Raw genomic sequence first — 24326 nt, 5'->3', positions numbered from 1 at the left:
CTAGAGACCAGGCTGCTGCAGAGGGCTCCCGTCCACACATGGCCTGAGCCAGGCGCTCTGTGTCCGGGAGGCCCTGGTGTAGAGAAGGAACAGTAGCTGGCAGCCTACAGGGCTCATCCACAGTGGCCCTGCGTCAGCTTATTCACAGACGCATCCCAGGAGCTAGGCACACCGTTGCGACACCTGACTCAATGCCGTGGTGGTGGGTAACGCGTCAATTCAGCACGCCTTGGGGGAACCCACCGTGCCTGGACATGGGGGCGCGGGGGCGCAGCTCCCCCTTGGCCCCCTTCCTCCCTCCTCTCCGGGCCCTCCAGTGAGGGGATGGGGGGAGGGAGGGAGAACAGTGTTGGCAAGTCACCCTCGAGGGGTCCCACTTGAGACGCCCGGCCCAGGGCCCCTCAGGTCCAGGTGGTGTGCAAGGACCCGCCGGGCTGCTTGGGGTGGGCGAGGCCCACGAGGGCAGGGGCCGGGCCGGGGCCGGGCCGGGGCCAGGCCGCTCCCTCCAGCTGTGCCGGCAGCCGAGGGGCGCAATTCTGTCGCAGCTGCTCACACCGAGTTTTGGTTCCGAAAACACTTTCCCTGGTAGTTACGGAGCCCGCGGCGGGCGCTGTCACCACTGGCGGAGGCCGCAGCCAGCCAACCTGACCCGCAGGGTAGAGGAGCGATGGCGGATGGGGGCGGGGCGGGGCCCGGGTCCAGCGAACGTGCTTAGAACACAGCGTGGTGAGTGGGGACCAGGGGTCCTCCTGGGGCCGGCGCTCCTCCCCCCCCGGCGGCCCCCGGCCCGGCGCCCTCCCTTGCCCCCGCGCCCCACCCCCCAGGCCTCCACTCCGCCCCCAGTCCCGCCCCTAGTCCCGGCCTGGCGTCCGTGCGGGCCGCCCCACACGCGCGGGGCGGGGCGGTGGCGGAGCGCTTGCGTAGAGCTCCGGAGGCGCATGCGTGCGGCAGGCGGGGGCGCGCGTGCGCGCTGGCGGCGTGGAGGCATTGATGCTAGGCGGGCCGGCGCCGCGGGCCGGGTGGCCGTGGGGTAGGGGGTGGCCATGGGGCAGGGGGCGGCCGCGGCGCCGGGGACCGGCTAGCGACTGCGAGCGGCGGCGGGGCGGCGGGACCCGCGTGCTCGGCCCGGCGAGCGAACGGTGAGTGCGCGGCCCCTCGGCCCGGCCCGCCGCCCGCGGTCGTGGGGTCGTGGGGTCGTGGGGGCGCGGCGGGGGTCGCGGGGACGGGGGCTGCCTTGCCTACCGCGGGGTGTGCAGCGGGGAGGCGCTGGCCGGCCGCTCCCTGCCCCGGGCGCTCGCGCAGGTGTCCGGGCGGCCGGACCTCGACCCCCGCGTCCGCGCTGTGGGGCGGCTTGGCGGGTCCGGCCCTCACGCGGAGCGGTCAGTTAGGGGTCCGCGTCGCGTTATTTATCCTCGGAAGGCGCGTTTGCGCTCCGAGCCCAGCGCCCACCCGACCACCCCGGAACCCCTGGTCACTGCCTCCCCGTCCGGCGCGCTCTGGTCCTCGTGGGAGCCGCCTCGCCACCGGGTGCCGGGCCTGAGTCGGGTGGTCCTCACTTCCAGCTGGACGACGCGCTCTGCTCCGGCCGTGACCTTTGCTCTGCCGCGGGGACCCGCGGACCCGGACAGGCAGGTGCGGTAGCGCGGACGCCGGCCTCGGGCTTCAGGTGCTCCCGGGCCTGCCGTGCAGGTGGGCGTGGGGTGGGCTCGGCGGCGGCACCCCAGGAGATCGCTGGGCGCTGGAGAGGAGGCCCCGGTAACCCGCAGGACGAAGGGGCGGGCGGTTCTTTACCGGGGGTGCTGCCCTTGTTACCAGGTTCGGCTGCTTGCCGCTCGAAAGCCGATTCTCGAGAGATAGATGTTGGTAGGTAAGGAAAGGTTGCTTTATTTCGGAGGGCAGCAAAGGGGGAGGGGGGGGCGGGGAGGGCGGATGCCTGTCCAAGGGCCTCCTCCCCGCCCAAAAAGGGGGCAAGAGCTTTTATAGACAGAGGGAGGGGGCTACATGCAGAAACAATGCAGTCAGCTCTGACGGTCCTCTTGAAGCTAGCTGGTCATCGGTGGTCTGACCAGCGTCATCTCGATGTTTTAGGTAGAGTTACTCTTCAGTTCCAGGGTCGGTTTGTTGCCATTTCCTTGAGGCCAGTGCCTGGTCCTCATGTAGTTCACTTCTTCCACCTGGTGGGGTTTCAGTGTCTACAAGACGGGTCCCAGGGGAGGGCTCCGAATATTCCCTATGGCCCTTAAGGAGGAACAGAGGTCCTTGAATTTGCCTAATGACTGCACTGTTATTATTTGGTCTCCTTGGACTGTTTTCCTCTGTTTCTGTATTTTCTCTCTTCTCTGATGAAACCTATTCTTTGGCTCAAGGTTTTCCACAGACAAAAGGCGGGCTGAGGACACGGAGGGGCGGGGCGGGGCGGGGGGTTGGGAAAGGACCATCGCGTGCTGCTCCGTTTCAGTCCCCCTTTCCTTTGGTACTCCTCAGTCCTGGGGAGGGCCGGGTACGGAACAGGAAGGGGGATAAGGTTTTGGGTAGAGAGGTTAGTTATCAACTTGGCAGGGGAGCTCGGGTTTAGTTCCATTTCTGTTTCAGTTTTCCCCAAGTATTTGAGGGAATTGGGCAATGACCTCTCAGCTACTTCTTGCTGAAGTGGGGCATAGTTCTGCCTAATTTGGGGAATGGACACAGAATTGGAAATAACTTCAAGCTCTGTGCTTACCATCAATATTTTGTATTATGAGAACATTACCTCTCTCCTTGATGACTTTGCCATAGTACCTGGACAAGCATTTGAAAATTGGTAGACATTTTACAATGAAGATAATAATCAAAATGCATCTTCGGGGCTTCCCTGGTGGCGCAGTGGTTGGGAGTCTGCCTGCCGATGCAGGGGACACGGGTTCGTGCCCCGGTCCAGGAAGATCCCACATGCTGCGGAGCGGCTGGGCCCGTGAGCCATGGCCGCTGGGCCTGCGCGTCTGGAGCCTGTGCTCCGCAACGGGAGAGGCCACAACAGTGAGAGGCCCGCGTACAGCAAAAAAAAAAAAAAAAAAAAGCATCTTCGTATTAGTCTCTGAATGTATTGTTTCTTAATGGTTAAAGCAGATGTACAGTGTATGTTTAATAGGCCATAAACAGGCTGTTTTGGTTAGCCTAAAGTTCAGATGAAATCCTGTGTAAGCCAGAATGACTTCCCCATACCTCAGTATGTGAAAATTTCCTCCATCATTTTCCCCTTTTAATTGTAACTCTTTCCATAGAAAGCATTGATAGTCAATATATTTTTCCAACGTAGCCAGAGTGGCTCAGATGCCTGCTCTGGGTCCATTCATGTCCCTCAGTGCTAGGCCTCTTTTTGTTTATATATTTGCCTAGTTGTCCACGTTGGGGGAAAACGAATCAGATATCATGAACAGGCTCAGAGGTATGTTAATCGGGAAACGCTTTATAGGCCATACATCTTATCATTTATATCCAGTTCTCACACAAACATTGTACGTGTGCTTTAAACAGTAAACTTAGAGCCAGCATACACAGCATGAGTAGTTATGCTCTGTGACAACTTCACTGGACAATTTTTTCCATCCTGAACATCGGAGTCAAAAGTATGGTTAGAAACAAAACATAGCTTTCCATCAGAATTTTTTAATTTCTTACTCAGTTCAACAGTAAGGTCTGAAAGTTATCAAATGTTTTCCATATAATTTAACATACCAAATAATCCTAATGAGTTTAGAAAAAATATTTTTCTCTTAACAGAGAGAGAAAACAAAATTTAGTCTTGTGTCAGTTTACTGTTAATAACAAAATTCATTTACTTAATTAAATTTAGTCTAATCTTAATCCTAACAACATACAAAATGCTTTTCTCAAAGTTACTTTTTTTTTTTTTTTTTCTTTTTTTGCGGTACGCGGGCCTCTCACTGTTGTGGCCTCTCCCGTTGCGGAGCACAGGCTCCGGACACGCAGGCTCAGCGGCCATGGCTCACGGGCCCAGCCGCTCCGTGGCATGTGGGATCTTCCCGGCCCGGGGCACGAACCCGTGTCCCCTGCATAGGCAGGCGGACTCTCAACCACTGCACCACCAGGGAAGCCCTCAAAGTTACTTTTTCACAAACATTTTACCACTTTTTGGATCCATACAAATTTGTCCTTTTTTTCCCATCCAACCAACTGTAAGACAAAATTATTGTCATCATTTTTCCTCAACGAAAATATCTCCGTTCTTTATACTTTTCTTCTCCGACAACACATATCCTACTTGCTTTACACACTGAAATGCTTCCCTTATCATTTTTACACATTACAATTTTTAACCCTTGAAAACCTTAACAAAACCAAGAAGCAAGTAATTGAACTATTTGTTATATCAGTATTTTCTGATGGGCAAACTTAAGAACATATTCCATAACCTCTAAAAACATACACTTTTTCATAGCACAATTTCTCTTTAATGTGTTACAAGATGTGTGTTTAAGTGGTTGAGAATCTGCCTGACAATGCAGGGGACACGGGTTCGAGTCCTGGTCTGGGAAGATCCCACATGCCGCGGAGCAACTAGGTCCGTAAGCCACAAATACTGAACCTGCGCATCTGGAGCCTGTGCTTCGCAACAAGAGAGGCCGCAACAGTGAGAGGCCCGCGCACCGCGATGAAGAGTGGCCCCCACTTGCCGCAACTAGAGAAAGCCCTCGCACAGAAACGAAGACCCAACACAGCCAAAAATAAATAAATAAATAATTTTTTTTAAAAAGAAAAGAAAAGAAACCCAGACATCTTTAGTTTTACTCTTAGTCTTGGCAAGAAGACAGGAAGTAGGTAAATTGAGATTTGTTTGATTTGTAAGTGCTTACTTTTTCTTTTTAAGCCAATTAAATAGAGCTCTTTGCAAATTAACCAAAGACAAAGACACATATTGAGACATGCATACATCCAGACAGAGATCTCAGTTGTTTCATCTTTTTACATTTCATGAATTAGGCATTGCAATTAAACTTATCAGTTTATGAATAACTGTCCGAATAGTCAAATTTACACACTCAATTTTAAAAGGCTTTTATCCCCCCTCCTTTTTGTGTCTTGAAGTTTTACTAATTAACCCAAGGCTGAAGTCTCAGGCAAAGTGGGCTGTGTTCGTATTTCAAGAACAGGATAAAAGTTAACTTCAAGTTTTTTCCTAGGCGTATTTTTGTTCTCTCAGGGTCAGAATTCTGAAAACAGTATTTTATCAAGCTAGCTTTCTCTAACTGCATATGCAAAAGAATCAGTTTGGGAATTTCAAAAGAGTTTCATCTTAACCAATTTTCTCCAGAGTCTAAAGAATACTGTTGCCATACGTTGGTTAGAAAAAAATCATCTTTCTTTTTCTTTGTCATAATTTCATAGCTAAAAAAATTGTTTTTAATGAATTGAACCTGAATTTCCCATTTGACGTAAGACATCAAAGATACCAATCACATAGATAGGATACATGCTCACATACCAAAAGACAGATCTGTCGCACATCCTCTTCAAAGGACGACCAGTATGGAATCCCAAAACAAACACTTCCCCAATACAAACGGTCCTTGACGGTAGGCAGACGTCAGAATCAATTGGCAAAATGCCCAGATAGCACTTTGTGCTCACAAACAGTTCTGAACGTCAGACACACATCAGAACCAATTGGCAAAAATGCCCAAATAGCACTTAGCGCTCACAAATGGGAAGGTTGCCTGGGTGCACACTGGTGGACTTACCCGGCCTTGGAGCTGGTCAGCTCGTCCCAAATGCACGTTTCATTTCCACCAACCAAAAGCGAAAGTTGGCAGCCAGTGCCAAGCAGGGGAGAAACAGGGAGGATTCCCGAAACAAATGGATTCAGCAGCTGCTGGGAACGTCCCCTAAAATCCCCCTCGGGGCTGGCTAGCCACAAGCAGCTGGCTGGTCGCGGCTTTTCCCGGCGTGTCTGCTGTAGCCGGTGGCTCTTCTCTGGGAGGCCCAGGGAAGCCAGACGGTACGAGAGCACAGCCCCACCGTCGGGCACCAAAACCTCTTACCGAACCCAGGTCCGGCTGCTCGCCGCTCGAAAGCCAATTTTCGAGAGACAGATGTTGGTAGAAAAGGAAAGGTTACTTTATTTTGGAGGCCGGCAACTGGGGGGGTTGGGGGGGAATGCCTGTACGAAGGCTGACCCCCCCCCCGACAGTCAGGGGGCAAGAGCTTTTATAGACAGAGGGAGGGGGCTACATGCAGAAACAATGCAGTCAGCTCTGACGGTCCTCTTGAAGCTGGTCATCGGTGGTCTGACCAGCGTCATCTCGATGTTTTAGGTAGAGTTACTCTTCAGTTCCAGGGTCGGTTTGTTGCCATTTCCTTGAGGCCAGTGCCTGGTCCTCATGTAGTTCACTTCTTCCACCTGGTGGGGTTTCAGTGTCTACAAGACGGGTCCCAGGGGAGGGCTCCGAATATTCCCTATGGCCCTTAAGGAGGAACAGAGGTCCTTGAATTTGCCTAATGACTGCACTGTTATTATTTGGTCTCCTTGGACTGTTTTCCTCTGTTTCTGTATTTTCTCTCTTCTCTGATGAAACTTGTTCTTTGGCTCAAGGTTTTCCACAGACAAAAGGCGGGCTGAGGGCACGGTGCGGGGAGGACCATAGGGCGCTGCTCCGCTTCGCCCTCAGGTCGGGCTTCCCTTCGGGCGTGGCCCCGGCACCGGGCGGTCTGGGGTTGGTGCCGCCTGCTCGCCTCCTGACCCCTGACGGCACAGCGCCGAGTTCGTTGCGTGGGAACGGGCAGATGCGTGTGCAGACAGTTGGTGAAGAGGTGCTGGGGGGCTGCGTGCAGCAGAGCCAGGTGCCCAGAGCGGCACAGGCCTGTGCTCCTCGTCGGCCCCGCGAAGGGGGCCGCCGCCCTGGGGCCCCCTCGGGTCCCTGATTCTCCTCCTCGCGCGGCCGGGCTCTGCCAGTGTGTGCGCCCAGTTCTGTCACGCCCTCGCCGGCACGGGCATCACTTACTGGCGGGAGGAGGGCAGTGTAATGTTGGTGCCTCTCCGTGGTGATAAGCGGTAAGCTTTGCTTTGTCATTACTTCAACAGGCGCGTGTTGAGGGCTCGCAGCGGACCTCATGTTATTGTGTTTATATTCGTGTGCGCGACTTTTACTGGCTGGCATCCCCACCTCTTTGGGAACTACTTTATGTCCGCATACTTCGTTGTTGTGCTCCAACACATTTTTCCTATTAAAACTTCCCAATGCAGAAGTTTTTTAAAAATTAGATTTGTGCTGTCAGGAACTTCAGTGAGCTTGGATGGAGTTAAAATTTCATCCTTTTAAAACGTTAAAATAGCAAATAAACTTGGATTAAGTGTGAGTCATGATTCGCCATTGTCACAAAATACACTGGAGATAAGTTTCAAAAGCTGGTTTTCATATTTAATATGACTACTTTATTATTTTTTTAATTTATTTTATTTTTTTTGGCTGTGTTGGGTCTTCGTTGCTGTATGCAGGCTTTCTCTAGTTGCGGCGAGTGGGGGCTATCCTTCGTTGCGGTGCACGGGCTTCTTATTTCGGTGGCTTCTCTTTTTGCGGAGCACGGGCTTCAGTAGTTGTGGCTCGTACGCTCTAGAGCGCAGGCTCAGTAGGTGTGGTGCACGGGCTTAGTTGCTCCGCAGCATGTGGGATCTTCCTGGACCAGGGCTCGAACTCGTGTCCCTGCATTGGCAGGTGGATTCTTAACCACTGCACCTCCAGGGAAGTCCCTATCCTTCCTTTTAAAACATGTCTTAGCTATTCTAGCACCTTTGCCTTTCCATATATGTTTTAGAATAAGCTTGTCCATATCTACAAAAAAAATCTTGATGAGATTTTTATAGAAATTGCATTAACCCTATAGATGAGTTTTGGGAGAACTGGCATATTTACTGTGTTGAGTCTTCTAACCCACGATCAAGGGTGTCTCTCAGTTTATTTCATGTTCTTTGGTTTCTTTCATCAGGTTTTTTAAAATATGTTCAGCATACAAATCCTCTACATGTTTTGTTAGATTGCATCTAAGTACTTTTTAGGTGACTGTGGATGATACTGTCTTTAATTTCAGTCTCCACCTTTTTTGCCTCGTTGCCTAGGCTCGGACTTGCAGTACCGTGCTGGTTAAGAGTAGTTGGTTCCCAGTCTTAGTTTTTCACCATCAAGTTAACGTTAGCGGTAGGTTTTTTCTAGATGCTCTTTATCGAGTTGAGGAAGTTACCCTTTATTCATAATTGCTGAGAATCTTTACCATAAACGGGTGTTGAATTTTCTCCAGTGATTTTTTTGTGCATCAGTTGATGTGATCAGCCTGATGAAATGATGGATTACATTCATTGAGCAGGCCTTGCATTCCTGGAATAAGCCCCACTTGGTGATCGATTTATTCTTTCTAAACATTGTATGTTGTGTCCCCATTAAGGGTGCGTCAGATAATACGAAGTATTACCCCAAGACTCAGAGTAATCTAATTCTTAAACTACAAGTAGAAGCTGAGATGGCATCACCTGAGTATTCAGCTGTAGAATAAATTAAATTTCAGTAATTGTCCCAGGCGTGGTTGAGGGCTTGTTGGGGAGTGGTTTTGGCCCTGGGTAATGTGCAGCTCAGAAGACCCCTGCACTGCGTTGTAGGTGGAGGTTGTGGGAATGGGGGAAGTCACTAACTTTTATCATTTGCAACATTGTTATTTACAAATAGAAATTCACCTCAACCATTTAAATGAGAATTACTTTGAATGATTTCTTCCTTTGAGTATGTTGCCCATAATATCAAACAAAATATGTAAAAATCCAGTGATTATAAAATGAATTTTAAGCTTTTTGAAGATTTCAGCGTCATAGGATTTAATTACTTTCTTATCCGTATCTTCTCAGGGTTATAGTGATCTTACTAGGTAGTTATTTCTGTACCTTCTTGGGATGATAGAGTTTTCCACACCCTCCTAGGATTACAGCATCACCTGCCCAGCACAGGCTGCAGGCCCAGTTGGTTTTAGGGCAGGCCTTCCTTGCAAGCAGGTTTCAGCCTCTTGCAGCTGGTGCTGTGCCAGGAGAGTGGTCTTCAAGTTTTGTTTGGCCAGAGGTTTGGCATTATTGCCTATAATGATTGTCTGTTGATCTTACGTGTTACTGGAAAGTGGGGTATGCCCTGATAGAAGCTTATTTTAATTTAGGAGGGGCTAAGTCAAAGGCATGGCTTCCAGAAGACGAGGAGTGGAGTCTACAGGGTCCTCTCCCCTCCCGGGACCCTGGGCCAGCTCGTGCCCTGGGCCTCTCTTTTGGGTCCCGTTGTCTGTGTCCACTGTGGCCAGGCATGGGGGGCTTAGGAGCGCTGGCCCAGAGGCCAGCTGTGTCTCTCCTAGCTGTGTCACCTTGGACTTCGGTCCCCTGGATGCTCCCCGCGCGGCTCCTCGCGAGGGTAAGTTAGGCGGTTTGAGTCGAGCGCTGTGACGGGGCCTGGCTGGGTTGGTGCTGGTTCTGCCGCGCCCTGGTCGTCCTGGTCTGGGGTAAGTGTCCACGTTCCTGCAGCTGTGACCCTGGCCTCCCTGGCCTGCTCTTCCTTCTTGCACAGATAGAGGGATGCACAGCCTTGTCTTCTTATTTATTTATTTATTTAGGCTGCGTTGGGTCTTTGTTGCTGCGCGGGCTTTCTCTAGTTGCAGCGAGCGGGAGCTACTCTTCGTCGCGGTGCGCGGCCTTCTCATTGCGGTGGCTTCTCTTGCTGCAGAGCACGGGCTCTAGGCGCGCGGGCTTCAGTAGCTGTGGCTCATGGGCTCTAGAGCGCAGGCTCGGTAGTTGTGGCGCACAGGCTTAGTTGCTCCGCGGCATGTGGGATCTTCCCGGACCAGGGCTCGAACCCATGTCCCCTGCATTGGCAGGTGGATTCTTAACCACTGCGCCAGCAGGGAAGTCCAAAGTTGGAATCTTTTGCCTTTTTTTTTTTTTTTTTTTTTGCGGTACGCGGGCCTCTCACCACCACAGCCTCTACCATTGCGTAGCACAGGCTCCGGACGTGCAGGCCCAGCGGCCATGGCTCGCAGGCCTAGCCACTCCACGGCACGTGGGATCTTCCTGGACTGGGGCACGAACCTGTGTCTCCTGCTTCGGCAGGCCGACTCTCAACCACTGCGCCACCAGGGAAGCCCTTGCCTATTTTTTAATTGGGTTGTTTTCTTACTGAGTTTTAAGAATTTTTTATACATTTTGGAAGCAAGTCCTTTGTCACATGTACGTTTAACAAATATTTTTTGTCAATCCGCAGCTTGTATTTCCATTCTCTTAACAGTGTCTGATGAAGGGTAAAAGATTTTAATTATAATGAAGTTCAATTTGTCAAGTTTTAAACTTTGTGCTCTTTGTGTCCTGTTTAAGAAATCTTGGCCATATCCAAGGCCACTAAGATTTTCTCCAGTGCTTTCTTCTTAAAGTTTTATAGTTTTTATTCTTACATTTAGGTCTATAATCCATTTTGAGTTACTCTTTGCGTACCGTGTGAGAAGAATTTAACTTCATACTTTTAGACATGGCCATGGAGTTTTTCTAGAACGGTTTGGAGAAAAGATTGTCCTCTTCCTATTGAATCCCCTGGGCACCTCTGTTGAAAATGATTGTGTGTGAAGGTATCTTTCTGTTTCCTTCATCTCTGTGTCTGTCTTTATGTCAATACCACATTGTCTGGTTACTGTAGCTTCAACAGATCATGAGATCAGGTAGTATTAGTCCTCCAGCTTGGTTCTTTTTCAGTTTTTTTTAGCTATTCTAGGTCCTTTCGATTTCCATGTGAGTTTTAGAATCAGCTTGCTGCTTCCTATGGAAAAGGTTGGATTTTGTTTGCCGAGTTTGGGAAGACTGTCAGTCACGTTGGGGAGAATTGAGATCTTGACAGTATCGTGTCCTCCAATCCGTGAACATGGTCTGTCTCTCCATTTACTTGTTTCCTTTAAGTTCTGTCAGCAACATTTTGTGGTTTTCAGTGTACAGGTTTTACACTTTTAAAATAGAGGTATAGTTGACATATAATGTATTAGTTATTGGTTGTATGGAACATAATGGTTCGACGTTTGTATATATTGTGAAATGATCACAACGGTAAGTCTAGTTGAATCATCACCGTATATAGTTACCAACTGTTTTTCTTATGGGAGCTTTTAAGATCTACTCTCTCAGCACCTTTCAAATATACACTACAATATTGTTAACTGACGTCATATGGTGTACGTTACGTACCGTGACTTATTTATTTTATAACTGGAAAACGGGTTTACACTTGTTTTGCCAGCTATATCCCTATGTATCTTATATTTTAGTGCTATTGTAAATGGTGTTTTTAAACTTCAATTTCTTTTCCTTTTTGGGGGGCGGGCAGCACCTCACAGCTTGTGGGATCTTAGTTCCCCGACCAGGGATTGAACCCGTGCCCCCAGCAGTGGAAGAGCGGAGTCCTAACCACTGGACCGCCAGGGAATTCCCTGCCTCAGGAGCTTTTTAAAACTACTGATGCCTTTGGTCAAAGTCAGGTGTGGGAATTAGTATTTTCCAAAGCTCCTGAGGTGCTTGTACAGTGCAGGTGGAGGTGGGGGATGCCTTTGGCCTTACCGTAGAGGCCCCAGGCTTTTCTGGAGTCCTTAAACTTTCCTTCTGCCCTCCATGCCGTCACCCCACGTTGTCTCTTCTGGTGCTGGCATCTGCATCGTGGTCTCTGTCGTGGTCCCTGCCGCGATGGCCCTGTTTCCCTTGCTGTTCAAGAGGTGACGTGAGCCGTTGGCAGGCTACCCTGCTGGGTCTTCCTGAGCAAGGAGTCCCGCTCTCCCTCTGCTTCCCGAGGACAGGCAGGTCCTGAGGCCCCAGCGGTGCGTGGCACTGCCGAAGCTCTTCCGCTAGTCAGCAGTTCTCCTAGAAAATGACCTTTGGTTCAGGTTTTTCAGTGCGTGTCGTTCTTTTCATCCCTCGTCTAAACTGGCTCATTTGTTGTTGCTTTTCTCCAGGCTATGCTCTTCTTTTTCCACTTTTCAACCTACTGATTTCTGCCTGTATTTTTGTCACCTCTTCTGCCTTTCTTAGGCTTGTTTTATTCCTTTTTTAGCTTCATTGACTTAGGCCTTAGCTCATGACTCCTAATTCTCAAGGACTTCAGCACAGCTCAGTGGGGGGCATGGACTTTGGGTTCATGCTTTACCTTTTCGATCCACCGTCACGGTGGTTTTGATACCTCTTTTGAGCCCTCAGTTGTTTAGGAGAAAATTCAAACATTCCCCAGTGGTTGGAGGACTGTTGTTTTGTTTCTGCTTCCATCTTTTCCTGCTTTACTGTGTTGTGGTTAGAAGATGAGGGTGTCTATCTTTACTAGTATTTGGAAGTTGAACTTTTCTTTGAGGACCAAGTACGTCGGTTTTGGCCAGTGTTTCATTGGCACTGGATTAAAGCGCAGGCTGTTTGCAGGACATGGAGTTCAGTGGGTGCCTGCTGGTGGTCTTATGAAGTATATTTATCCAGACTTTCTGGGCCGAGAGGCATTTAAGACTGCATGATGGTGATAGCTGTCTCATGAAAGTGCACCCCCTGGCACGTGGCCACACCCCAGCTTGGTAGACCCCTAGCTCTTCTGGATTCACTAAAAATCACAGGTAGATTCCCGAGTTCTTAAATATCTTTGGGATGGAAATAGACTATTTGCCAAGTCCTTTGGTAAGTTGGACATCAGTCATTTTTCCCCTGATAGGGCGGGTGTAGGTGTGTGTATACGTTGTTTTGTACACAGATATTTACTGTATTTTATTAAATCAAGGCATCCGGGATTTTCGGGCCGAAGTCCTCCTCGTCCATCAACTACAGAAATGGAACAAGAAACAGTCAGCGGGAGTGCAGAGCTGCGTGCAGAGGCGGCCTCCTACCGCTGCTCCGCGTGCCATGGGGACGAGGACTGGGGCCTGGGCCACCCCATCCGGGGCCGCGCCAAGTCCCGCAGCCTGTCGGCCGCGCCCGCCCTGGCCAGCACCCGCGAGTTCAGGTACCAGGCCTCCTCCGGGCCTGCGTGGGCGCTCAGACACGCGAGAGGTGGGCGCGCTTGCTCCCACAGCTCCCAGAGGGCACCCCCCCCCACCGTGCCCACACACTGCGCAAGGCTGAGGTGCGTGGGTGGGGCCTGTGTGCCATCGGCGTCACCGGGGCCGCCCGCTGCGGCGCCGGCTCTGGCACAGGCATCAAGGTGCCGGGCAGGCTGCGGCGGTGCCGGCTTCAGAGCCATGAGCGCCACCCGGAGTTTTGGGAGGAGCTGCCCGAGCCGACACTGCCGCGGGTGCAGGGGGCCCGGCGGGCGGCCAGCTCCCAGCGGAAGCGTCCGTGCAGAGTCGTGTCGTCCTCGCGTGTTGGTGTCCCTGGCACTGCAGGGGGTGCGTCTCTGGGCGGGCGGCCTTGGCTGCTGGCTCTGTGGGGTGTCGCGCCCGAAAGGGCATTGAACCTGGTGTGGTGGCAGCAGGTCACAGGTGGCCTCCGCGTGTGGGTGTCTCCAGGAGGGGGGTTGGGGACGTGTAGCCACAGCCGCTGTCAGAGTTTGCATGGAACACTGACTTAGAGAAGCCTGGTCTAAACTGCATTTCCCAAAATCTTTTAGTCCCCAGAGGCCCCAGGCCGTGGCTCGCGGCTGCTCCCTGCACGTTCTCAGGAGCCGGGGAGGGAGCCCTTGACCAGACTCTGGCTCTGCTGGGCTAGGCTGCCCTTCAGGACACAATAGAAAATCCGTTTTGTCTGCACTGGGATCTGGAGAGTTCTCTGAGCCATGAGACGGGCCGTCAGGGACGAAAGCAAGTTTGCCATCTGTGTTTGGCTATCTTTGTGCCAGTAGTTTTGGTGCAGAAAGGGACCATGAGGGGACTTCCCTGGTGGTCCAGTGATTAAGACTCTGCACTTGCACTGCAGGGGGTGCGGGTGCGATCCCCTGGTCAGGGAACTAAGATCCTGCAAGCCGCGTGGTGTGGCCAGAAAAGAACAAAAAAGAAAGGGACCATGAGGCCACTGGAGCTGGCACTCTGTGTGACGGTGGACACATCACGTGTCACCGTGGGGCATCCACATGGCTCCCAAGGGCTGGTGCTGGACCCTGAGGAGAGGACAGGGAGGGCCACCTAGTGGTATTGTCCCCAGGACGTGTGCTGGCCACAGTGCCCTGTGAGTCACTTTTCAGTTATTGGAAATGTTGGGTCACTCAAGTACTACCTGTTTTTATTGACAGCACAACTCAGAATGAGTATTTTTGTTAGAATCTTAATCTGGATGACTTGGGGATAGTTTCTGAAGTCTTGATTCCCAAGTATAGGCCCAAAAGCTTGTCTTCAAAGAGACTTGCCCAGTCAAGAATTCAGATTCCCAGGCCCTGCCTCTGGGTTGAATCCCCTTGTTCTGGGGTGGGGCCTGGGCACCTGCACTGGTTTGGGGTCCTTATTCTAAGGAGTATTTCTAAGTGTGCCCCTTCTAACGGCTACACGGACAGCTTGTAGCCCTCCAGCCAGAGCTCTGGGGATCGGGGCAGGGTCTTCCAGGACTGTCACATGGGTGCTGGGCAGATGATGGAGTTTACATCATTTGGATTAAAAATATTTTGGGAAGTTTAACACAGTCTGTGCCTTGTCTACACGTGTGTGTCTTTCAGCCGACTGACGGCCCCTGCCCTGTGCCTCTCCCCACAGGAGGACCCGCTCACTACACGGGCCATGCCCAGTGACCACTTTTGGACCAAAGGCCTGCGTGCTGCAGAACCCCCAGACCATCATGTGAGTCTTCTGGGAGGCTCCACAGGGCTGTTGTCCAGGGGCCACTGGAGTGTGGGAGGTTCTGGCTCGGGGGGCAGTGAGTGTGTCGGGCGGCTTCTGAGGCCCCAGGAGGCCATGCGGCGCTGTCTCCGACTCGCTCGGGGCGAGAGAGTGGGTGCGGCCTGCTTCTTGGGTGCAGTGGGTCGGAGGGGCCTCGACTCGTATTTAGAGTTAATTTGTTTTTTACAGGAAAAACTCTAGGAGAGAAAAATAATGTATTTCATGCTAATGCATTTGGTGGGTCAAATATGTTTCTCTTAATTATTATTGAAATGCAGAGATGTCAGTTGGCATTTTTTAAAAGCTGAGTTTACTTGTTTGAGAGATACCCTGTCTTGCGGGCACAATTTTTCTTTTTTCCTTTTCTTTTTTTTATGTAAGCTCTGTATTTTAGCGACAGCCTGAGGGCAGTGCAGCTTGGGGGCCCATGGCCGTGCGGGGCTGGCTGAGAAGCTATTTAGAAGCGAAGCAGTTCGGGCTTTTTCACTGGACACTTGAACCCAGCTCCCGTCTCTACCCGTCCAGCACCTCCTCCAGGTGCTGGATGGTTCCAAAGAGGAGAAAGCTTTGCTCCTTTGCTCTGTGTCGTGTGTGTCTTAGGGGAGAAAACACTCAAATGGCTCCGTGGCCACAAGAGCTTTGTGTTGAAACAGCAGAATTCCAGGTTGGCACTGCCACTGTGCCTGGTGGTGGGCTCACCACCGAGTGGGCCGTCTGTGCCCCCTCCTTCTGGGGAGCCATGGCGGGTTCACCTTCTGGGGGGGGGTCAGACCAAGGGCCCAGGAGGGCTTCTGCGACTCACCGCCCGGGGGGCCTTGCTCCCTGCAGCCGTCTGCCCGTTCTCAGCGCTGGCCCAGTGGGCGGACGGTGCCGGGCCCCCGGGAGCTGCTGTGCTGTGCGGACCCTGGTGACCCAAGGGCGGCCTGGGCACTGGGGTAACTGGTATCAGTGCCTCTACCGTCCAGCTGCTGCCCTGGCTCTCTAGTCGCTGCTGCCGGACACGGGCAGGTCCTGCCCACCTGCTGCGCCCACCCCGCAGTGCCCCACGTTGGCACTCCGCACAGCATCCACACTGGTAACCAGCCCCCCAGGCGCCCCACGCCCTGCTGTGTGTACTGCCCCAGACTGCCCTGCCTTGACCTTTCACCGCTGCCCGGGGGCCCCTCCCTGCCCTTCCTAGTCTTGGCAGTGCCGCTCCCTCCTCGTCACTCAGGGTTCAGCGTAAGTGCCGCCCTGGGTGGCCTCTGGCCATCCAGCCTTGATTGGCTGTCACCTGCTCCCGGCCCAGCCCACGTCACAGGCGTGTGTGTGTTTTGGCCTCGTGAACCTCGGGTGGGGTCACGGGATGGCATCTGAGCTGCTCCCCGAGGTCAGGTGGGATCGTGGGGAGGGGTGCTCTGAGCAGAGCGGCAGGTGCTCCAGAAGCGTCTCCGAGGCACTGCGCCCGGCACAGTCCTGCCCTGGGAGGACAGGACTCCACTTCCCCATCTTGTCCCTGGCCCTCCCAACACCGTGGCTGGTGGGGCAGGGATTATGTGCTCACCTAACTTTCCCCTGATGCTGAAAAGCAACACACTGTAGAGGAGTTGACTGCAAGAGACTTACTTGCTACTGTATTCTCTCAGACCTCACCATGAATGTGTATTTTCTGTTATGTTGAAACCTGTGGAATTGCCAACATCTGACGCCTTTGGCTTTTGAGACAGGGCTCAGATGGGCCCCCCGCTGAGCCGCCAGACACCCCTGCCTCCCGTCCGGCCTCCAGAGCCTCTGTGCCAGGGAGGGGCCAGCACCGCTCTTATGCAGTGATCCAACAGGAAGTGACCGGTTGGTACCTGAGACGAGCTGATGTCACTGCGGTGGCTCTGGCTGGGCGCGGCTGAGTCTCGGGTCTTGAAGGGCCATGAGTCTGGCCCACCTGGTCAGTGGAGGGGGGGCTTCATCATTCACCTCGGCGGCCAGGCAGACTTCCGCTGACCCGCCTGCCCTCCCTCCAGGCCCGGGGCCAGGTGGAGTGACAGGAGGCCCGCGAGTGCCCGCCCCTCTGCCTGCAGGCCCCTCCCACGGGCCAAGCCGGTTCTGCGGCCCAGCGCTGTCGTCTGCGGCTGGATGGGGCCCATCCTGACCGCCCAGGGCAGCATCCTGACCGCCCAGGGCAGCAGAGCTTGGCGGCCAGCCTCTGAAGAGCAGGCGTCTGAGGTCTGGCCTCTTTGCTGTTAAAGGCGATTGGACAAGAGGATGGTGTGAACAGTAAGAAGATCAAGTACAGTTTGTTTGGTTTGATTTTTCATTTTAGGAAGTTCTCTTGACTTGTTGTTTTATACAACATTTAACAAGTTACGGTATGTCTTGCTTTCAGTTCTGAGGGTACAGAAAGCAGGGCTGTGGTGCAGTTGCACATTCGGGGCGTCTGGGGGGGCTGGTTCGTGTGGCCCTCCCTGTCAGTCACGCGTGACCGAGATGCTGGGCACCGAGCCCCACCCTTCGCCGAGCCGCGTGTGTGACCTGGGCTGGTGGAGACCCTGGCAGAGGAGGTCATGAGTGACCCCTGCCCTTGCAGAAACGCCTGGAAAGGGTGAGTGATGGTCAGTCAGTCACAGCCTGGGGCCAGGGACCCACTGCTCTTTTCATGGTTCACGTCATGGTTTGGAGAGTTGCTGTCGGGGTCGTCAGGTTTTCAGGGAGGCCGTGGCCACGAGGCGTGACCTGGAGCTGGTATCTTGATTGGGGAACTTGCGTCAGAAGGGAAGTCACTGCCTGCAGCCTTCAGGGCTGTTTCCCAACAGGTGGAGGGGTGTGCTGCCAGGCCGGGCGGGGGCCTACCGGGCGCCCACAGCGGTGGGAGTCCTGGCGGGGCTCGGCCTCGGGACCCCCGCCCCTCAGGGAGGACCTGCTGCCCGCAGACCGTGCCAGCCCCCCAGCGCTAGGGACCAAGGCCGAGCGCCACAGGACTTGCAGAGCTGTCGTTGGCAGGCAGGCCTAGCTGACTTTTTCGGGGTTTTGCTTTTATTATTTGAGCAGGTTTAGGTTTGCAGCAGAAGTGAGGAGAAGGTACAGAGATTTCTCACGCGCCCCCACCCGCCCTCCTCCAGCCAGCCCCTCATCGACATCCTCGCAGAGGGTGCATTTGTTACACACGATGAAACTGCACTGACACATCGTGTCACCCACAGTCCCTAGTTGACACCGGGGTCCCTCCGTGCGGTGCGTCCTGTGCTTTGGACAGACGTGTGACAACACGTGCCCGCCGCTGGAATCTCCAGGGCGGTCTCACTGCCCCAGCTCCTGCCAGTGACTTTAAAACCGGGTGGCTTTTAACTGTGAAAGTTACGGTCACCTGAGTTGCTCACACAGCGGTGTGGACGTGGGGCTGTGCCCCCCTTACGAGTCAACGGGAGGCCTGGGTTTCCCGGGACAGAGTCCCCCTCGGCAGGTCCGGGTGCGTGTGGGGTTTCCTCCGCAGCAGGTCCCGAGTGAGCCTTGCTCCAAAGGAGCCGCGGGCAGGGGTGTAGTCGGGCAGCCAGAGGGAGGACAGCGCTCTGAGTGCACCGAGCGCCCGCGCCGGTGCAGGAGACACACTGCGGGGACGGCCCAGGGCCCGTGCGAACGCTCGTCTCCCCTCAAAGGCATATCCAGGACCCTGCCAGCCAGCGGCTGACGTGGAACAAGTCCCCAAAGAGCGTCCTCGTCATCAAGAAGATCCGGGATGCCAGCCTGCTCCAGCCCTTCAAGGAGCTCTGCGTGTACCTGATGGAGGTGAGCAGGGGCGGCCGCAGGGTTGGGCTCAGAGCCGGCTCCCGCCCGGGGTTCCAAGGCTCTGATCCTGGGGCTGCTCAAGTCAGGAGGCTCTGTAACCCAGCGTCACCGAGCCTTCAGCAGCTCAGCAGCGTGTGACGAGAAAAAAAGGTCGCGCTTTGTCACCGCCCACCCCCCGCCCAGCGTCGTGAGGGGCCCAGCAAGGCAGGGAGGAGGCTTCCTGAAGACCGGCCACCCTGGCCCGGCTGTTACCGGCAGGGCTGACTCACCCACGTCCCTTCCAGGAGAACAACATGATCGTGTACGTGGAGAAGAAAGTTCTGGAGGACCCGGCCATCGTGAGCGATGACCGCTTCGGGCCAGTGAAGAGGAAGTTCTGCACGTTCAGAGAAGGCGCGTTGTCCGGTGGGGCCTCGCCCAGGTGGCCACGCCTGGCAGCATCCGGGGTGTTTGACGGCTCTTCTGTGTCTGCCGTGTTTTCTAGATTACGATGACATCTCCAACCAGATTGATCTCATCATTTGCCTGGGAGGAGACGGGACCCTGCTGTACGCCTCGTCGCTCTTCCAGGTGAGGCCCCCAGACGCCGCCTGAGGATGGCGAGGGGAGGCGGCGATAGAGCAAGTTTGCAAACGATACCAAGTGCTGCATCTGCTGTCCGGTGCTAGACACTGTGACAGGCCAGGAGTTTCCATGCACCTTGAGGCGCCGGTGCACCAGAGAGGGGGGCCTGGGGGCGGGGCGGGGCGGGGCATGGCCTGGGGGCGGGGCATCCCCGGAAGGGCGGGGCATCTCCCGGGGGAGCCAGCATCTGGGGCCCGAGTTGGTGGACGAGCGTCCGGGGCAGGGGAGGGAAGCGGCTACAGGCCGAGTGTCCAGGGGCTCGGGGGAGCCCCGTGGAGGCCCCAGACCGCCAGGGTCTGCCTGGGAGCCCACCCTCACGCTCCTCAAGGCAGGGCCCCTGGAGTGACCCGGCCGAGGTGTGTTAGAAGGTCAGGTGTGGCCTCGAGAGAGCGGCCTGGAAGTGGGCAGGGCGGCCAGCAGGGCAGGAGGGTAGGGCCCGGCGGGGCCTGGGGCCTCACATCCGACGGTGTGAACCCGCTGAGGCCGGCAGAGGATGAGGGCAAGGGTCCTGGGGCTGTTCTGCCTCCTCAGAGCTGCCCATTCTTCCTCACCTCCCACCGTGGGAGCCCCTCCTCACCCGCCCGCTCCTCCCTCCTCAGCGGAAGCGGCGCTCGGGGGCCGCAGTGCCGCCCCGTTAGGCCCCCTGCCCCCGGCTGCCCGCAGTCCTCTCCAGCGGCTCTGTCGAGGTCCCCCCGCCGCTCCCTCCTGTCCGCCATGGCCGGCGGGCTGGTCCGTCCGGCCACCTGCCTTCTCGTCAGCTGCCCACACCGCTCTTCCCCTGGCCCCCCTGACCCCCCGCGGGGCGAGCGCTGTCACCCCGAGTAGCCCTGCCCCGCTGCAGCACGGCAGCCCCGCCGACCACACCAGGCACCGACCCTGCACTCCCGTGCCCGCCCCTCCCAGGGGTAGTCGGGGTGCGGGTCCCTCCGGCTGGGGATGGCTCGGGTGGCTTTCGAGTGGGCTGGCCAGCTGAGTGACCTGCCTCATTGGCTCACAGGGCAGCGTGCCTCCGGTCATGGCGTTCCACCTGGGCTCCCTGGGCTTCCTGACCCCCTTCAACTTCGAGAACTTTCAGTCCCAAGTTACTCAGGTGATACAGGGTGAGTCAGAATGTTCCAGAACCCACGAGCAGTTCTGAACGTGGGATCATCTTATGTGATTTGGGGGCTTTTTTAACAGTGCAAAGAGCAACACTTGAGTGTTTCGGGATTCAGAGAATTCTAAATTTTGAACGAGTCAGACGTTTTTTCTTAACAGTGGGAAGTTTGAGCTGATCACGGGTTTAGGCTACCATACGTGTCGAGTAGCAGTGAATTGATTTTCACAGAAGCACAGGGTGTTGCCCTCCATTTGGGAGAAGAAAGGGGGGTCCCTGGTCGATGGGAGGGTCTCTCTTCCTGCAGTACCACCTCCCCCATCCCTGCTGACTTCCCTGGGTGTGACCCCTGCTGGCCCCCAGGGAACGCAGCTGTTGTTCTCCGGAGCCGGCTGAAGGTCAGGGTCGTGAAGGAGCTCCGAGGGAAGAAGGTGGCCGTCCCCAATGGGATCAGCGAGAATGGGGTGCTGGCCGCAGCCCTGGATGCAGAGGTCGGGAAGCAGGTCATGCAGTACCAGGTCTGTGGGCCTGTCCCCCACAGGGCTCAGGGCCTCGCCCTCGGGCAGGGGGTACAGGGTGGCGGCTTTGGTCTGGACACCCCCCAGCCCTGTCCTCGGGACCTTCCAGGGAGCCCAGGAGCAGCTCGGTGCTGCCCGGCCCCCTCAGCTTGCGGTGGCCTCACCCACAGGTCTTAAACGAGGTGGTGATAGACAGAGGCCCATCCTCATACCTGTCCAACGTGGACGTCTACCTGGATGGGCACCTCATCACCACGGTGCAGGGCGACGGTAGGTGGGCATCAGGCCCGCCTGGGGGCTGCACGTGGGGTGGGGGCGGGCGCTTGACCGTGACCCTCAGTCTGCCCCGCAGGCGTGATCGTCTCCACCCCAACGGGCAGCACGGCGTACGCAGCCGCCGCCGGCGCCTCCATGATCCACCCCAACGTGCCGGCCATCATGATCACGCCCATCTGCCCCCACTCGCTGTCCTTCCGGCCCATCGTGGTTCCTGCGGGGGTCGAGCTGAAGGTCGGAGCCCACCCCCCCGCCCTTGTCGGGTGGAGCCGGTGTGGGGCCTGCGGTGCTGACCTCCCGCCTTGCTGGGTGCTAGAGGGGCTTTGTCCACCCTGGTCTCCGTCGTGTGGCCCGCGCCCCCAGGGGTCCGTTCGGCGGGGGTGGTGCTGAGAGCCGGGCCAGCCCTTCAGGTGGGCTCTCAGCCTGAGTGGGTGGGGACAGTCCTTGCTGGAGGGGATGGGGGCCCGCAGGTGAGGAACGGCCACTGCCCGGCATGTCCCCCACGGCGCGTCCTGGCGTCTGACTGGCCCTGCCGCCCTTCCACGTCCACTCTCCTTCCCCTGCCCCTTGCCCCCCACTGCAGGCCACCCCCAGACCAGCGAGTCCCTGATGTGAGCCCTGGTGGGTGGGGCTGCGTCTGCTGGACGCAGAGAGCTGGGGGCGGGGGGGGGGGGCGGTGCTAGAGCCAGGCCCCTGGGGCTGGGGTCAGCACGACGCAAGTTAATGTTTTCACAGCCTGGAACTGACCTTGGCACGTGGTGGGCATTGGGGGCGCCTGTGAGGTTCCTTCCGGCCGGTGCTGTCCCCCCGGGGTGGGGTCCACGGCACTCGGCTGCGCTCAGGTAGCCCACACCTGTCCTGCTTGACCCGTCAGATCATGCTGTCACCGGAAGCAAGGAACACTGTGTGGGTGTCCTTCGATGGACGAAAGAGACAGGAGGTCCGCCACGGAGACAGGTGTGTGGGCCATGGGGCTGCAGCGGGTGGGGCAGGTGGGCTGAGGGCCCATCTCTGGTTCTCGAGAGAGGGCGTCACGGCCCTGTGCCTGGGGTGACGGCGCCCTGCCCGCCCTTCCCACCGCTTATCCTTCTGCCACCCTGCCTCTTGGGGTCCCTTTGGACCTGGGTGCGTCGAGGGGGTCCCTGGTTCTGTCCTGGGGGGCACAAGAGCACCACTGAGCCCCCAGTTCCTGGCTGTTCTCAGGACCAGACCGGAAAGTGGCAAGGTGCCCAGGCCCCCAGGGCACTGTAGGACCTGGGGCCAGGCTTTGCAGCAGGTGGCGTGAGCAGAGCTGAGATGGTCCCCGGCCGGACCAGGGAGGGGTCTTGCTCTGGGGGGGCGGGCCGGGCGCTCGGCGGTTCTAGGAGGGGCCACGTTGCATCTCTCCTGCTTCAGCATCAGCATCACTACCTCTCGCTACCCGCTCCCCTCCATCTGTGTCCACGACCCCGTGAGCGACTGGTTTGAGAGCCTGGCACAGTGTCTGCACTGGAACGTGCGGAAGAAGCAAGCCCACTTCCCAGAGGACGAGGAGGACGCGGACGAGGAGGATGGGGTGGGGCGGGCAGGGAGCTAGGTCTACGGTCCTGCCGTCTGCACTCGGGACGGGTGGACCTGAACGCGCGTCGTGAGCGTCACGGGCCCAGCGCCAGTGGCAGGTGCCGCGCCACTTGTCTGGCCAGAGGAAGGGCCTGCAATCTGCCTTTTGTCGACCAGATCAGCTGTTTTTAACGTTTTAAATCTGACTTTTCTGCATTTCTAAACAAGTGAGCAGACCAGGAGCTCTGAGGTCAGCCCAGGCGCACCCACCCTGCGCGTGGTCAGAGCCCGGCCCCAGGCAGGGACGGCCGAGCCTGGTGGGCTCCTTGTAATTCCTTGTCAGGAAACTTCCATAAATCAGTCTACTGAAATTCAGAGGGGATCAGAATGAATGGGTCTATCCTACGGTCTTGAAAATAAATGTCTCACGGCCAAAAATCTTCCTTCAGCTCCCACGACTTCCCCTGAAGCCACTTGGGGGGACGCTTCTGCCAAGAGCAGGTTGGCTGCCAGGACAGATGGGTCCCCAGGCCCTGGTCTCCTCCCCCGCTTCAGGGTGACCGGCACTGGTGGGGCGAGGGTTCAGACCGCACACATTCCCCGGGAAGCAGGGACGCACCTCCCCACCCTGGAAGGTGTTCTCAATCCTGTGTCTACTTTTTAGAGATTCTTTTAAACTTTCTGAAAGTGCTTACGTACAGATTTTGTTGTGTACATTTTGAGAATTCGGCGGGAAGGGAGTTTGTGCTGTGAAGTGGGACCATTCTGTGCAGCCCGCGTGACCCTCAGGAGCGCTGGGCGACCCTTGCTCAGAGCGCCTGGCTTTCGGCGGGCCGGGGAGGTGTTGAAGCTGCTCTTGCTTCTCCCCGGGGGCCTGGCTTCGAGGGCGCGCCCGTAGTTCCAGCCCCCGCGCCTCCATCGCTGGCTGCCTGGGCTGGGGCCGCCTGGAGTCTGGTGGGAGCAGTGGCTCGTGGGGGGCGTGTAGCCCTGGCCCCGCTTACTGTCGCCTAACAGGCTTCCTATTTTTGAGTAACTGATTTCTCCCTGAGTTGCATTTTCTCCTGTTACATTGGCCAGAACAGAAGGGACGGGGGCCCGTCATTTCTTGGACTCCCTTCTGGAAGGACAGGGGCCGGGGGGCGCTGTGCTTTGCCCGCTTGGAGGGTCACGGGCTGATGGAAGGGCACCCGGGGTCTCCAGGGCGGGCCCTGGGGCCTGAGCACCGTGGCCGTCATCCACGTGTGTGTACCATGCTGTCCCCTCGCGTGCCCATGTGGGCAGCTCAGCTGGCGCTGGGCACGGAGGTTGGTTCCCACCCTCTGCCCGCGAGCTCGGGCACAGCGGGCGGCCCTCCCGGCCTCCCATGGGCTGAGGGGGCGACACTCCCAGCTTCAGGTCCAGAAGAGAGTGGCAGTCAGAACGCAGGTTACTCGTTCAGACAACAGAGCCAGTGTAGACCAAGTCCTGAAGCGTGACAGGGAATGACCTAGGAGACTTTGGGTTTTTGAAATCAATTCTTAATGTTTCATATTGTTAATATCTTGAAAATTTGTTAAATGTTGAAAGCCTTATTACTATTTTCAGATCCTTTCAATAAACAGGCTTGTTTAAAAAGTTGGGTCGAGTGACAACTTTATTTGGTTCTTTGTAACCAACACCAAGGTGCTGAGGCGGGTGGGCGGGGCTTGGGGAGCCCAGGT

At 55.9% G+C, this 24326-nt stretch overlaps 1 protein-coding gene across 5 annotated transcripts; it reads left to right on the top strand.

The window, feature by feature from the left end:
* Nucleotides 1-1032: 1032 nt before the first annotated feature.
* NADK (NAD kinase) lies at nt 1033-24240 on the top strand. Of its 5 annotated transcripts, XM_060088822.1 has the most exons (13): nt 1070-1139; nt 1563-1632; nt 12798-13019; nt 14695-14778; nt 18444-18573; nt 18858-18966; nt 19058-19143; nt 20195-20297; nt 20657-20811; nt 20982-21081; nt 21152-21321; nt 21962-22044; nt 22483-24240. In XM_060088822.1, exons 3-13 carry the CDS (start codon nt 12847-12849, stop codon nt 22661-22663), a joined length of 1374 nt encoding a protein of 457 aa, XP_059944805.1. In that variant the 5' UTR covers nt 1070-1139; nt 1563-1632; nt 12798-12846; the 3' UTR covers nt 22664-24240. The 5 variants fall into 5 exon arrangements, with proteins under 5 accessions (XP_059944807.1, XP_059944804.1, XP_059944805.1 ...); XM_060088824.1 differs by lacking the exon at nt 1563-1632 and having other exon boundaries at nt 1033-1139; nt 21164-21321; XM_060088821.1 differs by lacking the exon at nt 1563-1632 and having other exon boundaries at nt 1033-1139.
* The last annotated feature ends 86 nt before the right edge of the window (nt 24241-24326 follow it).

The sequence above is a fragment of the Mesoplodon densirostris genome, chromosome 2, assembly GCF_025265405.1.
Source record: "Mesoplodon densirostris isolate mMesDen1 chromosome 2, mMesDen1 primary haplotype, whole genome shotgun sequence".
Classification (NCBI taxonomy): domain Eukaryota; kingdom Metazoa; phylum Chordata; class Mammalia; order Artiodactyla; family Ziphiidae; genus Mesoplodon; species Mesoplodon densirostris.
Note: the sequence above shows the minus strand (reverse complement) of the source record. Positions and strands in the feature narration are given on the sequence as shown.